This window comes from Gossypium raimondii, chromosome 13 (genome assembly GCF_025698545.1).
Source record: "Gossypium raimondii isolate GPD5lz chromosome 13, ASM2569854v1, whole genome shotgun sequence".
Classification (NCBI taxonomy): Eukaryota; Viridiplantae; Streptophyta; class Magnoliopsida; order Malvales; family Malvaceae; genus Gossypium; species Gossypium raimondii.
The window spans coordinates 2,242,403-2,257,770 of record NC_068577.1 but is presented as its reverse complement, the minus strand read 5'-3'; the positions used below and the strand labels follow the sequence as shown (position 1 = coordinate 2,257,770).

The following is a 15,368-nucleotide window of genomic DNA, read 5'->3' as shown; positions in this document are numbered from 1 at the left end:
TAAAACCTATAATGCATATAAATACATAAAAGCGAGTACATTTATAAAAATAATATTATATATATTATTATAAAAATATTATAATGGCTTACGTAAAATATATTTAAATTTTATATTATAAATTTATAAATATATATTATCAATATTTATCAATATATATTTTATAAATCTATACGTTTTATATGTTTATATATATTATAGGATTTTATATATTTTAATTTTTTATAAATTCATAAGTTTATATTTTATATATTTTAAAATAATAATAACCTAAAATTGATTATTTTATTAAGAAATTAAAAATATAAAAATACCAAAAACACATTTGGAATGATCTCTATCGAGATAATCGATTGTCTAGGTTCATTTTTGATGTGAAAATATACATTTTAATTAATTTAATTATATATTTATATATTTTAATTTTTAATTTATATTTGTCACATGACATATTGGGATGTTACTATGTGGTATCATCAGATTGACTAATAATATCACGTCAATACAAATTAATGATATTATTGTAAAAATACTAATCTGATTAATAGAATATAAAATCAAGTACTAACTAGGTCTAAAAATAATAATAGCCAACTAAGTCTAACATATATTATATGTTATCTCTTGTAACTTGCACTACATATTGCCTCCACATGAGAGATTAAGCAGCTTCTATATCTCGATTTTTTTTGGGTACATATATATCTCGAATATTATGGACCATAAAAAGAAAAGAAAACCCTAGCTAAGGGTTGACTGTACAATTGTGCAGGACCAGTTCCAAAGCACCAATTTATATATAAAAAAGAAAACCCTCATTTTACCAATGGTACATGACAAAAGTTTATACAAAATTGGATATCATGTTATTCGTATCTCTTTCCAATAAATTTAATAATATTTTGACATATTCATCTTAAGTAAATACAAATGACATGATATCCTAATTTCATACCTCGCAAATATTGAGTGTGGAATAAATTCTTGTCTTTGGTGTGAATGACTTTTGCTTGTTTTATGTTAATTAATTTGAGCATTAATGTTTTTGAAAAAATCAATATAGTATTGGTTCCACCGTGATGGTAGCTAGCATGCATATGGTAGCCCCTACTTCTATATAATGGAAACAAATCTCACTAAACTTTGTTCAATCAACGCTCACTACAAACTACAGTAATCATGGCAGAGGTAGCCCCTGATCCATCCCCACTCATCATTGGCGGTGGCGGTGAAACCGTAAGACGGCCACTTCCAGATTCACTCCATGTGAACGGCGGCGATGGCACTTACAGCTATACCAGAAATTCCTACTTTCAGGTCTCTCTCTTTCATTATATATATATATATATATATATTCACCATTAACCATGCAAGCATTGTCTACTCGAAGCTGGTCTAAAATCATGATAAATCTGTGTTTGTTTTTAACCTTGAAAACCGATACACCCTTCACGGGTTTGCACTTCATTTGCAGATGAGAACTAATCAACGTATTGCTTTTAAATGGGAACCTGTATAGAAATAAATTAAGATTCTAAACATGCGTTTGTTTCACTTAAAATAACTATCGAAAAATGATGTCTGAAAAATAACTTATTTTTCTAGAAAAGTTTTTTTTTTTGTGTGTTTGGATGAATCCGTGTAAAATATTTTCTATTGTTTGATAGATTTCTTAAAATATTTCATGAAAGTTACTTTCAGTAAAACAAACATACATAGATTAGTAGAGGACTAAATTCTTGAAAATAAAAGGGCAAAGACTAAATTGTAGATTTGTGAAGAGTACATAGACTTATGACATATTTTAATCTTTACACTACAAAACATTTATTATTAATATATTTATAATTGTAATAAATTTTTTATTAAAATATTAATATTGAATATTATTTAAATTTATTATTTTAAAATTTATTATTAAAATAAAATTGAAATATTAAATAATTTATTAAAATAATAAATAATTTTAATAATTTTAAATATTTAAAAGAAATATAAAATTTATTATCAATATAATAATATTAAGCTTGATTTAATTTAATTTATATATAAAATTTAATTTTATATAAAATAAAATTACCTATAGAGGTGCTCTTTTTGAAAAATGATCGGATAAGTCATTTTAAGTTATTTTACAGAAAAAATGACTTATTTTACGTTGACTTGTAAGTCATTTTCTGTAAAACAAACACAAAAAATTACAAAAAATATCTTTCGTAAAACCTTTTAAATATAAACAAACAGACCCCGAACTCTGCTAATTTCCATAAAAATAAGGAAAATTTATTCGTCAGTGATTACAAAAAGCTTCATTTAAGTTGACTGATGATTTCGAGAAACCAAAGCCGTTGTAGGAGTTAATGCAATATTCTTTCTCATGCTAATTTGGGTCCTACATGAATAATCAATGTGTTACTTTTTCTTGATTTTGGTAAAAAAGGTTTATTAGATATTAAAACTTAATAATGATGTCTATATTACATTAATCCCTAATTAGTATCATGGACCACTTATATTCTACAATTTCCCATTTCCTAGGACCCTACTACATCTTGGTTGAAAACCAATCAATGCAAAGTATTCATTCTAAGATTTCATTTCCATTCTCTACCTTTAATCCTAGACGATTGAAAAGTGTTCCAATTTGGCAGAGATTAGCTGCAAATGTGGTTAAGGAAAGAATTAAGGGAGCAATTACAATGAAGCTTGATGTGGAAAACCTCTCTTCTACATCCAACACAATTTACATTGCAGATTTGGGATGTGCAGTTGGACCAAACGCCTTCGACGCCATGCAAGATGTTGTACACTTCATACAACAAAAGTACACTCTCCAATGCCCGCAATCCAACACAACACTCCAATTCCTAGTACTTTTCAATGACCAACCCTCCAACGATTTCAACACACTCTTCACATCTCTCCCTCGGGAAAGGCCGTATTACGCAGCCGGTGTGCCGGGCTCGTTTCACCGCCGATTATTCCCCGAATCCTCCATCCATTTTGTGCACTGCTCGTATGCTCTCCACTGGCTTTCCAAGGTACCAGAAGAGTTATTAGACAAGAATTGTGGTGCATGGAACAAAGGGAGGATTCACTACACCAATGCACCCAACGAAGTTGTCCAAGCTTATGCATCTCAATTCGCTAAGGACATGGAGGAATTTTTGTGTGCTAGAGCAATGGAGATTGTGACTGGGGGTATGATGACCATCATCATGCCAGGACTTCCCAACGAAATGCCTTATTCTCAACTGGCCGCTAGTTTAATGTATGATTTTATGGCATCAACCTTCATGGATATGGCGAATGAGGGACTGGTAAGTGAAGATGAAGTGGATTCCTTTAACTTGCCCATATACACTCCGTCGCCGGCCGAGATGGCCTCAGTGGTGGAAAAAAATGGGCATTTTAGCATCGAGATGTTGGAGTTAACAAATCCTGCTTCTTTGGTAGGTGGTCCAGTTGATATAAAAGCTTGGGTCATTCATGTTAGGGCAGCAATGGAGGGAATGTTCATCAAACACTTCAGCACTGATATTATCGACGAAATGTTTGATCGATTGACCAAAAAACTCTTTATGTTTACTGAACAAGTGGAATCAGGGTATAAGGATCGAACTCAGCTACTCGTTGTTTTAATTCGAAAATAAAAGGTGTTGGTCATACGTACTGGGATTCCATTATTTTTAGTTGATTTCGATATTTTTACTTTGATTATTAAAGTAGTTGCATCTATATATCTTAAGTAATTTTCAACTTATGTGCGGATTAAGTTTTAGCTCAATTGGTATGGGCATTGTTGTCAATGCAGGAGGATGTGGGTTTGAGTGCGTTGAAACGCATTTTTAACTCGTGTTTAATTTAATAAATCTTAATGTTCAAGATTAGATTTGATAATCATGTATTTATTTTATTATATTTTTTTATTCATATTATATATATTTGTATATTCATATTGTTTTCTTTGTATTGTATAATAGTTCACCATTAAAAATTATTACATCATCATTCCGTTAGTTATTTAATTTTCGGATGACAAAATAAAACTAATCTCAAAATTAATAACCAAATTGTAATTATTTTAGTTCAATGACCAAAATAAAATTTACAATAATTAAGTGATTACTGATATAATTTATTCTAAATATTTTAACCACCATTAAGAAAAAAATTGTTCATTCAATAATCATAGATATGGTGTGTAGTATGATAATATTTTGGTAAAAATACTAAAATATGTCTCTCTTTGTATTTAGCAAATTTAAAAATAGGCCAACAACCTCTTAATCCAGTGGCAAGAGTAGTATGTTATAAGTATGGAAGTTTGAGATTTAATCCTAAGTTAAACTATCGAAATAGTCACTTTTGTTTACTTCAGGTTACATTTTAGTCACTTATGTTCGAAATGTTACGTTTTAGTTACTTATGTTAACGTGTTGTAACACTTTAGTCACTGAGCCGTTAATTGCTGTTAACAGTGTAACGGTAAGCTGAAGTGACACATTAAATCATCATTTCAAACAAAAATTTAGCTTAAATTCTACAATTGGTCCCCCATATTTTTTCGTTTTAAGCAATTTAATTTGTTTCTTTTACATTCTTTTAACTTTCAATTTTTTCATTCTCTTCTGCTTCTTCCTCTGCTTTCCTCCCTTCTCCATATCTTTTAATGTAGTTTTTCTATGTTTTCCATTTGTTAAAACTAGTCCCTATACTTTTATTTTTTTCGAAAAATTTAATTTTTTCTTTTTATTTCTTTATTTTCCTTTTCTTCTTCCCTTACTTTTATTTTTTGAACAATTTAATTTTTCCTTTTTATTTCTTTATTTTCCTTTTCTTCTTCCCTTTAGATTTAACAAATGGAAAACATAGAAAAACTATATTAAAAGAGATTGAGAAGGGGGGAACAAAGAGAGAAGCAGAAGAGATTGGAAAATTAAAAAAAGAAGAAGAAGAAGGTAAAAGGACATAAAAGAAAAAAATTAAATTGCTCAAAACGAAAAAATATGGAGACTAATTGTATAATTTAACCTAAAATTTTTGTTTAAATTGATGATTTAACGCGCCACGTCAGCTTACCATTACATTATTAATAGCAGTTAACGGCTCAGTGACTAAAATGTTACAACACATTAACGTAAATGACTAAAATATAATCTGAGATAAACAAAAATGACTATTTTAACAGTTTACCCTTAATCCTAAACAACCCATTCTAATCCTTCAATTTATAAAAAAATTTAAATAAATAATACAAAATCTCGACTCTACTTGTGAAATAAAATAAAATTTCCCACTATCCAATAATTATCCCTCCTTTCTCTCTCTTTATATATTAATCACTAATTATTATTCTTTCTACAAGTGACTAAATTTAAATATTTAATTTTCTAATTATATATCAAATGGATACTTATAATAAATATTTATTATATCTCATATTTATTTGATATCAAATTTATATATTTTTAAAATGTTTAATTAAATTATTTGCTCAAAAATTGGTTTTAATCAACGCAAGGACCACACCCATAAGCCTTTGGAAATTAATCAACAAAACCTAGCTAACCTCTCGTTATAATTTTTATTTTATTTTATAATGGCATAATGATTTATTTGGTCTTTAAAATTTATAAAAAAATCAATTTAGCCATTCATTTAATTTTTCATCTTTTTAGCCCTTAAACTTGTGTCTTTTATCAAAGCACCTCAAAATGAATAGAAAAGTTAACGTTTTCTTAACTTTGTTGGCATTGCATAAACGTGGACTGCCACGTGGATAACATGTCAACATTTAATTATTTTTTAAAATTTTAAAAAAATTCAGAAAAATATAAAACAATTTTAAAAATTAATTAAATGTTGATGTATCATCAACATAGCAAAGTTAACAAACGCTAAATTTTCTATCCATTTTGGGATAATTTGACAAAAGATACAGATTCAAGAACTAAAAGGACTTCTTCTTTTTTTTTTATAAATTTGAAGGGCCAAAAAGCTATTATACTTTTTATAATTTTAAAGATAGGAAATCAAAACTCAAGGACCACAACCATAAACCTTCCATTTATTTAGTGAAGATAAAGTACCATAATTTTGGCGCTACATTAATCTAACATTATTTAATCTTTATTTGAAGGTTTTCTTTCGTTAAATTTTTTTAAAATTAATAAATATGCATTTGACAACCAAATCGATCCATATATGGATGTCAATATCATGGAACATGATGTTTAATCAATCTGATTGCAAATTTAATAATCTTACTCATGTTTCAATTAATATATATTCAAATTCATGTTGTTACAATGGAAGAAAAAACATTTTTTTAGCTTGAAAATTTAGAAATGTACAAATGATACTTTGAAATATTTAAATTTTAGTTCGATTGAGTTTTAAGTCGACTGGCATGAGTATTGTTGCTAATGTAGGAGGATATGGGTTCGAGTGTGCTGAAGTCTATTATCTTCCTATTTATGGATTGGAGAGGGGGTATGAGTAGTTTTAAGTATTGACATTTAACATTAAAAAAATTTAAATAATAATAATTTCCATACATGTCCCATGCACATATGGTGTTCACATACTCCTCTACCATTTATATATATAGATGCAAAGGTAATTATAATCGCTCAATCTTTTGCTTCAGTGATCTAAATACATACAAAACTAACGGAGGGAATGGCTGCTCTGGTGTCCGATTCACTCGCAAAGGAGAACAATGACACGGCATCAGAGAATTCAACGGCACAGGTCATCGGCGGACACGGAACTAATAGCTACTCCAACAACTCCTCCTACCAGGTGCAAAACTTCAATTCAAAGTTAATATTATAGAAGAAAATAAAGTAGATTTTAGAAATGAACTCTGCTAAAATTTTCATGATCACATGATTAATCTGTTTAATTCACACTTTTCATATAGGTAGATTTCATAATTAATGGTTTTTTTTTATGTAAATGAATGATTAATGCTTCATTTGGATTAATTTACTTTCAAAACGATATAAATTAGGGTCAAGTTATGGTGTGTTCAATAATAAAATTTTCATGATCACATGATTAATCTGTTAAATTCCCACATTTTATGTATAGATTTCTCAATTAGTGAATTGTATTATATTTTATGATAAAGAAAAAGAAAAACTCGTTCAAACGAAGTCCTTATATTCGATATTTTATTAAAATAAATCCAATTTTGCAGAGATTATCGGCAAATGTTGTGACCAAAAAAATTGAAGATGCAATTATGAAGAACCTTGATGTGGAAACCCTCTCTTCAACATCAAACATATTTCGTGTCGCAGATTTTGGATGTGGGGTTGGATCAAACACAATAAATTCCATGCAAGATTTGCTCCTAATCGTAGAGAAAAAGTACATATCTCAGTGTCCTACATCTTCTCAAATGCCTGAATTTCAAGTGATTTTCAACGACCAATTCACAAACGATTTCAATACCCTCTTCACTTATCTCCCACAAGACAAGCAATACCTTGTAGCTTCCGTTCCTGGTTCTTTCCATAACCAAGTATTGCCTAAATCATCACTCCATTTAGCCCATTGCTCGTATTCGTTGCATTGGCTTTCTCGGTTGCCGAAGGAGCTGCGAGACGAGCGTTCTCCGGCGTGGAACAAAGGCAAGATTCACTACACCAGTGCTCCACCTGAAGTTTTAATGGCGTATGCGACGCAGTTCGCTGAGGACTTGGACGATTTCTTGAGCGCCAGAGGTCGAGAGATGGTGTCGGGAGGGATGATTGTGATTGTTGGGTCAAGTATTCCAGATGGGATGCCTTATTCTCAAGTTGTGAATGGTATAATGTACGATTGCATGGGTTCCATCCTCATGGACATGGTGAAAACCGTAAGTAAATACCTTTTTGTCTTTCGACCCCAATATATATACTAGAAATTCTATCAAAATCGTCGTTATCCTCTCTGTCATCCATGTTTATCGTTGTGTACGTATCTATGTATTACAGGGATCCATCAGTGAAGCTGACGTGGATGCATTCAACTTGCCTATATATGCTTGCCCTCCAGGGGAATTCATTGAGGGGGTCGAAAGAAACGGACTATTCAGCATAGAAGTGATAGAACTGATGAACCCTGCACCATGGCTAAAAGGTCCCATTGACATCCCCGTCTTTGTGAAACATGTAAGGGCCGCTATGGAGGGAATGTTCAGCAATCATTTTCCCAGCAAAGCCATTGATGAATTGTTCGATCACCTTGTCCTAAAACTATCAGACATTTCTCAGCAACTGGAATCATGTTACAGGGATGGACTTCAGCTATTTGCCATTTTAAAACGTAAATAAATCAACGCTTCATTTCGATATCGTAACGATGCTATCCGAAAAGACTCTATCTTGCATGCAAACATGTTTGATAAGATTCAGGTTTCTTGGATTATTTTATTAAAGCATAAATTTGTACTTTGTTTGGATGGATTGCTGGTATGAATGGGCAAGTTTGTTCTCTGATGGTTTGGATCTATAATAATTAGAATCCCATTTTCTGGGTTTCTTTTTTTGTATGTCATTTTCTGATATCAGTTTTATTAATTAGTCGGAGTAGGTTAACCTAATCTTGAACAAAATAATATGTTTTAATTATTATATGTATATATAAAATTTCAGAATTATTAATCCGGGATAAATCAATATTTAGTCCCGAAATTTGATTATTTTTTCGATTTGATCCTTAAACTTGTATTCCATTAATGTATGATGCCGTGGCACTCTGAGAGTCTGTCATGTCACCACCTAAAAACATTAAATAAAAAAATTAAAATTTAATCAAGTGATTACGTGATACAATCTTACAACGTCATATTATCATATTTTAACAAAATCTAAGTTTAAAAATTAAATTGAGAAAAACTACTCAATTTTAGTATTAATGTGGACAAAAAAATGTTAAAACCAAAGTGAAAAAATTTACCAAGTTTAGGGACTAAATGTTAATTTATGAAAAAGAAATAATGCAAACTAAGGTGGTAGGGTCAAGTATTTAAGCATTACAGACCCGTTTGGTATGCTTCATGTAAAAGCTGTATCAAGTGTTTGGTGGTTATATTGTGCTTGCTATATAAAGTAAAACATCAGCGTTATTTATGATTGTACAAACTTACCTTCATATGTCGTAACCATTTTTCTTTTTTTTCCTTTGTAACATAGGTAACATAGGTTAGATTTAGAGGGGCTCGTTGGCCTCTCTGGTCCCAACCAAAATTTTAGGCTCGTTTGTTAAGTCTGGGTTTGGCTCGAAAAATGGGTCTAAAATTTTGCCCAAATCTAACCCGAATAAAAATGTTAAAATTCAGGCCCAATCTAACTCGGCCGTATTAATTTTTATATAATTTTTAAATATATATAATACATGAAAAATAATAAAAACATTAAAATGAATATTTTCCAACAAATTGAAAACAAATTTTAAAAAATATGTATAGTTAAATAACACTAAGATAGATGCAACTTAACAAACAAATGCCTATAAAATAATAACAAAATTAACAATAAAATAAGTGTTATACAATAACAATTAATAAAATAATAGTAACATAATAGTGAAATGGTAGCAAAATAGAGGGAAAAATAAGAAAATAACATTATTAAAACAACTAAATATAGCAGTTTTTTTCCCTTTTGTGGATTTAGGCCGAGCCGTGCCCGAGCAAAAAATGCCTTACCTGAGGCTCGATCCTTTTTTAAACAAGTCTTATTTTTCTGCTCAAACCCATTTTTTGAACAGGCCTTCGGGTCGGACCGGGTTACCTGGCCCATGAGCATGTCTAGTTAGATCCATCATCTATGAAACTTTTATATGTGGAACATTTTTAAAAAAACATAGCATTGATGTGAAAATAGTTAATTTGGTTTTCAACTAAACCAATAGTGGATTATAGAATATATACCGGTAATTGAAACTTAAAGATCTTAACACTTGTTTATAGAGGAATCTAAAAAGAAAAAAAAAAGTTGATAATGAGTCATGAACGATGAAATTTTTCGATTAAAAAGTCTGGGTATTCATAAATATATCTAATTTCACATCACGGTTGATGAAATCTGCACAAATTTTCTATCTTTGTTTGACAACAATGACAGTAGAAAGAAACAGAGAAGATGAAGTCTATAAAATGATCTTTAGCAATCAACCCAAACCACTTTGAGAAGTTCATTTGTGGTGTTTGAACACAATTCTTTACATGCTGACGTAAAGTGTTAGCAGAAGCCGGGGCAAAGCCAGAAAACTTTTTAGGGGGCTAAAATGAAATTTAAATTTTTAATAGTCTATATCTTATAATTTTTAAAAAGATTAAATTAAATTTTCATAATTTTAGAGTGGCCAAAGTGTAATTTTACTTTTTATTGATTTAAAATTTTAAAAATTTCTAAAGGATCAACACAACAATTTTTTTATTTTAGGGAGCTAGGCCCTTGCTAACTACCCTGGATTCCCTATGTCACCAAGAGTTCTATGTTGGTTGACATATCTTAGAATTTTGTAATTATTTCAAGATTTACTTGCAACAAGTATAGTGGTTTAATTTCTAGTGGTAAAATAGATTATAAAGTCTTTAATTAGTGGAATTTGATATATCATCATTTATATTAAATTTTGCTATTAATTCCTATACTACGAATAAGTTGTGAATTTAGTCTCGTTACTTTATTTGGGTCATTTTTGTTATTATATATTTTTTTAAAAATTTGAAATTTCAATTTTGTGTCCTGATCAAATAGTAGTAGTTCAATTCATTAAGTTCTGTTAGTTTCGGAATATTATGCGACAAATATATTATCACGTGCCTAATGTCATGTTAGCTTACTATTCCATGTCTTACTTACAAAAAAGTCAATTCATGGATTTGACTGCTGTCATTTGAGTTAAAATTAAATTTTTAAATTCGAAAAGTATAGAGGCTAAGAATGCTCAAATTATAAAACATGGATTAAATCTACAACTATACGTATAGTACATGACTAATAGCAATTTTAACCAAACGTATTTAACTTCTACCATTTGTTTCAGGACTGAAATAATAAAATTGAAAAGTATAAGCATATTTATTTTGATTAAAATATTTACGTGATTGTTTAAGAATTGTTAATATCGTTAAAATTTTCGTTAAATTCAAGTTCATTATAATGTAATCTTTTTATTACATGGCTATCAAGTGGGGTTTTTTTTTAATTTCAAATGTCACATAAATGAATTTAATGGAAAAACTTTAACGTGTAAGTACATTTAACCTTCAATTTATTACTCTATAATTTGAAACGAAAAATAATTAACCCTAACCCTAACTTATAGATTGAAAACTACATATATTCTATACACTAGATTACGATACACTCAATGTGGGTGAAAATAGAATTACGTGACAAATACATTTATAGAAATTATATAAATAACAAATGAGGCTTTGGTTAAATGGTGAAATAAAAATATTGAAAACTATGAAGACTTGGGTCCAAATTTTATTACATATATAAATAACAAATGATGTTTTGCCTTTTACAAACACTTTTGAAACGCACTTCTAGAAAGGAGAAGTTAAAATTTTAATTTTCCTCTCCCAAAAGTATTTTGATGCTTAGTTACTTTTTACCCTCTAATAATATAATAAATTCCTTTATTTTTTATTGGTGCTTAATTACAAATATGTTAAAATTATTAATTAAAATAAAAATATTTTTAAAATAATACAAATGTGTTAATATCTAATTATAAATATTTAATGGCTATATTTAAATATTTGAAATATAGTTTATATGTTCTAATTAAATTTTATAAATATTTAAAATTTATATTTCATATATTAAAATATTAACAAGTTATAATATTTTTTATATTCTTATTAAAATAGAATAATATTAACTAATTTGAACATTAAATTTAAACGTATATTTGTTACTTGATAATAACATGTCTAAAATGGACATTTTACTTCTCAAAAATATTTTTTTGATAATAATGTTAAACAGTCAAAACTTAAACTAAACTTTTTAAAAGTATTTCTCAAAAATATTTTTCTATAATACTTTTTAAAAGCATCGCTAAACTTGCCGGGAACTGCATCGCATGGATCAGATGCGGGCCGTATGAAAGAGGGACCAATTCCATAAATTTCGGCAGCCAAGGATCTATTGTGGATTCTAATTGTAAGCCGACAAAATAAAAAGAAAAGAGCTTTTTGACTTTTTAACTACCCATATTTAAACCTTGTACTATTTCTTTAGAGGATCCTCAATTATCTATAATTGCATGGAGATTCTCATGTTACCAATTTTCGATATATGGTATTGAATTTCTTAAAAATATAAAATTATGTTTTAAATATATGATTCTTATACGTATACGCGTATGATAGAGTTTTTAATAATTATAATAAGTCTTCATAGAACACAATTTGACACCTCAATAATGTTAGGGTAAATTATAAAAATAGTCACTTTTATTTGACTTAGATTACATTTTAGACACTTGACACCTCAATAGATTCTTAACTAAATAAAGTTAATTTGGACTGCCACGTAGGACCACTATTAGGGAAGTAACGGAGCTTAACGGTAGAGTGACCACTTCGTAACAAAACGACAACGTAAGTGACTAAAACATAATCTGAGTCAAACAAAAGTGATTATTTTTGTATTTTACCCATAATGTTATAAGCAAATCTTTTACTACTTCGCTAATCATTAGCTGACATCTATTTCGGGATAGCTTGACATTACTATTGCAATTTAGAAGAGTTTTTAAAAAGTTTAATTTGGAAAACGTGTTTTTGGAAAGTGTTTTGAAAAAGTGTAATCTGTTCATTTCAAATGTTTGGTATTGGTGTCAAAAGTTAACGTTGAAAGTTAATTTGTCCATTTTAAAAATGATATTGTCACTTAAAATAAATTAATTTTCATAATATTTAAATATAATTATACATGAAATATACTCTTTTTAAAAAATATTTTAGGCAAATTAAAAGTATTTGTAAATTTAGTGATACATGCAACTTTTAAATATAATTAAAAGGAATTTCGTGCTGGCCAAGAAAAAAATTATAACACCATATTTTAAATGATGTAGAAAATTTTGGGTTTAAAGATTTTAACAGAAATTCCAGGTCGGCTTACTAATAAATTATAAAAATATATATTAAAAAATGCAATCTCCAAACAAAATATTGTCGTTTGCCGTGTGCCCTTTCTCTGCTCCACTAATCATTATATTATTTGAATTGCCACGTCCAAATTTAAAAAGAAAATTAATTTTTTGCCTTTTTATTTTTAATTTATATTTTTTTCAAATCATCACAAAATAAAAGATTTTATTGATGTGATGTATACATGAATTATCATGTAAATTAATTAATTTTTAAAATATTAAAATTATAAAAAGTATTTTCAAAAATTAAAAAGCATTCTAATTATTAAGAAAAGTATAAAAATATTTTTAAATTTAAAATAAATTAAACACTAACATGTGGTCCATATAATTATCCACATGTATGTCATGTTCTTAAATTTTCATTTATTTCAATAATTAAAAAGATAAAATAATAAAATAAAAGGTGTGCCTATTTCCTAGTCACACACAACTACACCCAATGAAATAAATTTCCAACATTTTAAAAACCTCTTGAAAATTCTTGGTAGGTAGCATTAAGAAAAAAATACTTTCATAAGATGGAAATTATGACTTTTGGGGTTATTTGTAAAAATAATATATAATGATTTTTTCCTCCAGTTTTAAAAAATTCATTTTGTTCTCTATTTTTTATAGCTTTAAACTTGTATTTTTGTCAAATCATCTCAAAATAAATAAAATGTTAATGTTTTTCTTTAACTTTGTTTTAAATTTTAAATTTTAAAATTTTAAAATTATAAAAATTATTTTAAAATTTAAGAAATGTATGACATGTCAGCAAAGTTAATAAATGTTAATTTTTCCATCCATTTTAGAGTAATTTGACCAAAAAATAAATTTAAGGGCTAAAAGAAACCAATAAATAAATAAAAGGGTTAAAATATTTTTTTTTATAAAATTGGAGGACAAAAATGTCATTATGCAAAAAAAAATTCTTTGAGGGTATTGAACTTTTTTTTAAGTCAGCAGTCAATGACTTTTCCTTTCCCAGTTTGTAATTTGGGTTTCAATCTTTTGGGTAGAGGTGTTCATGGGTCGGGCCGGGCCCATAAAATTTGGTTGACGTCCTAGGCCCGGGCCCAGTCTGGCCCGAAATATGAGCCTAAATTTTTGTGCAGGCCCAGCCCGAGAAAAAATTCTTAAGCCCGAGCCCGGCTCGATCCGGCCCCTTTTTTAATAAACACCAAAAATTTATTTTAAAAATAAAAAATAAAAAAAGCATTTTAAAATTAAAAAATAAAAAATAAATATTTATTATATTCGGGCAGGGCTGGGATGAGCCCGAGCCAAAAAAGTGGTGCCTGAGGCCCAGCCCATTTTCTAAACGGGCCTTATTGTTTACCCAAACTTATATTTCGGGCCTATATTTTTACCCGAATGCCGGGCCGCCCGGCCCATGAACACCTCTACTGTTGGGTCTCATCTTTTATTAATTATTATTACATAATTAAGGTTAAGAAATTGAACAACTTTTATTAACAATTTTAGGCTAATGTTGTGGAATATCTTAAATTAGTTCTTCATTTATTAACAAAATTTTCTGTTAGAGGGTAAAAAAGTCCTTGAACTTTGGCAAAAAATTTAATTAAACCTTTCTATAGAAAATACACTCAATTAAGTTTTCAAACTCTCAAATTGCGTAAATTAAATCCTTTGGCCGTTGTTTTTTTTTTATATCTTTAACTATTAAGTTATTGACGTGGTCGTTAACGGTAGTGCCACATCAGGATTTGTTGCCAAAATCATTATCAATTGATGAATTGGAAGGGTGCTATTTTAAAGCATACAAAAACATTTTAATATTTTAACGAGAATAGTCACTTGTGTTAACTATTTAAACTAATTAGTAACATTATATAAATAAAATAAAATAAAATATGGCAAATTAAAGTATAGAGATTAAATTTCAAAATTATTAAAATAGGAGGAGTAAAACCAGAATTTGACATGAATTTCTCGATATTTATTTGAAATTTATAGAATAAGAAGTAGGTTTATAAATAATGCAATAGAGAAAAAATTATATGAAACTGTAATTTAACGTCATATTTATCTTTTTTTCAACAAGAGAATGAAAAATTAGTTTTTTTTCTCTTCACAATACTTAAATTCAATTAAAAAATATTAAAAATAAGGGAAAAATCTGATTTATCGGAAAAGAATAATAATGACCTGAAATCACAAAGGTGGTCTATTTAAAGAGAAGC

At 28.5% G+C, this 15,368-nt stretch overlaps 2 protein-coding genes across 2 annotated transcripts; both read left to right on the top strand.

The window, feature by feature from the left end:
* The first annotated feature begins 1,167 nt into the window (after positions 1-1,167).
* LOC105781122 (loganic acid O-methyltransferase) lies at positions 1,168-3,933 on the top strand. Its single transcript, XM_012605696.2, has 2 exons — positions 1,168-1,317; positions 2,652-3,933. The coding sequence occupies exons 1-2, from the start codon at positions 1,180-1,182 to the stop codon at positions 3,651-3,653; spliced, it is 1,140 nt and encodes a 379-aa protein (XP_012461150.1). The 5' UTR covers positions 1,168-1,179; the 3' UTR covers positions 3,654-3,933.
* A 2,722-nt stretch (positions 3,934-6,655) lies between these two features.
* Positions 6,656-8,545, top strand: LOC105781878 (probable S-adenosylmethionine-dependent methyltransferase At5g37990). Its single transcript, XM_012606405.2, has 3 exons — positions 6,656-6,807; positions 7,208-7,870; positions 7,989-8,545. The coding sequence occupies exons 1-3, from the start codon at positions 6,685-6,687 to the stop codon at positions 8,325-8,327; spliced, it is 1,125 nt and encodes a 374-aa protein (XP_012461859.1). The 5' UTR covers positions 6,656-6,684; the 3' UTR covers positions 8,328-8,545.
* The last annotated feature ends 6,823 nt before the right edge of the window (positions 8,546-15,368 follow it).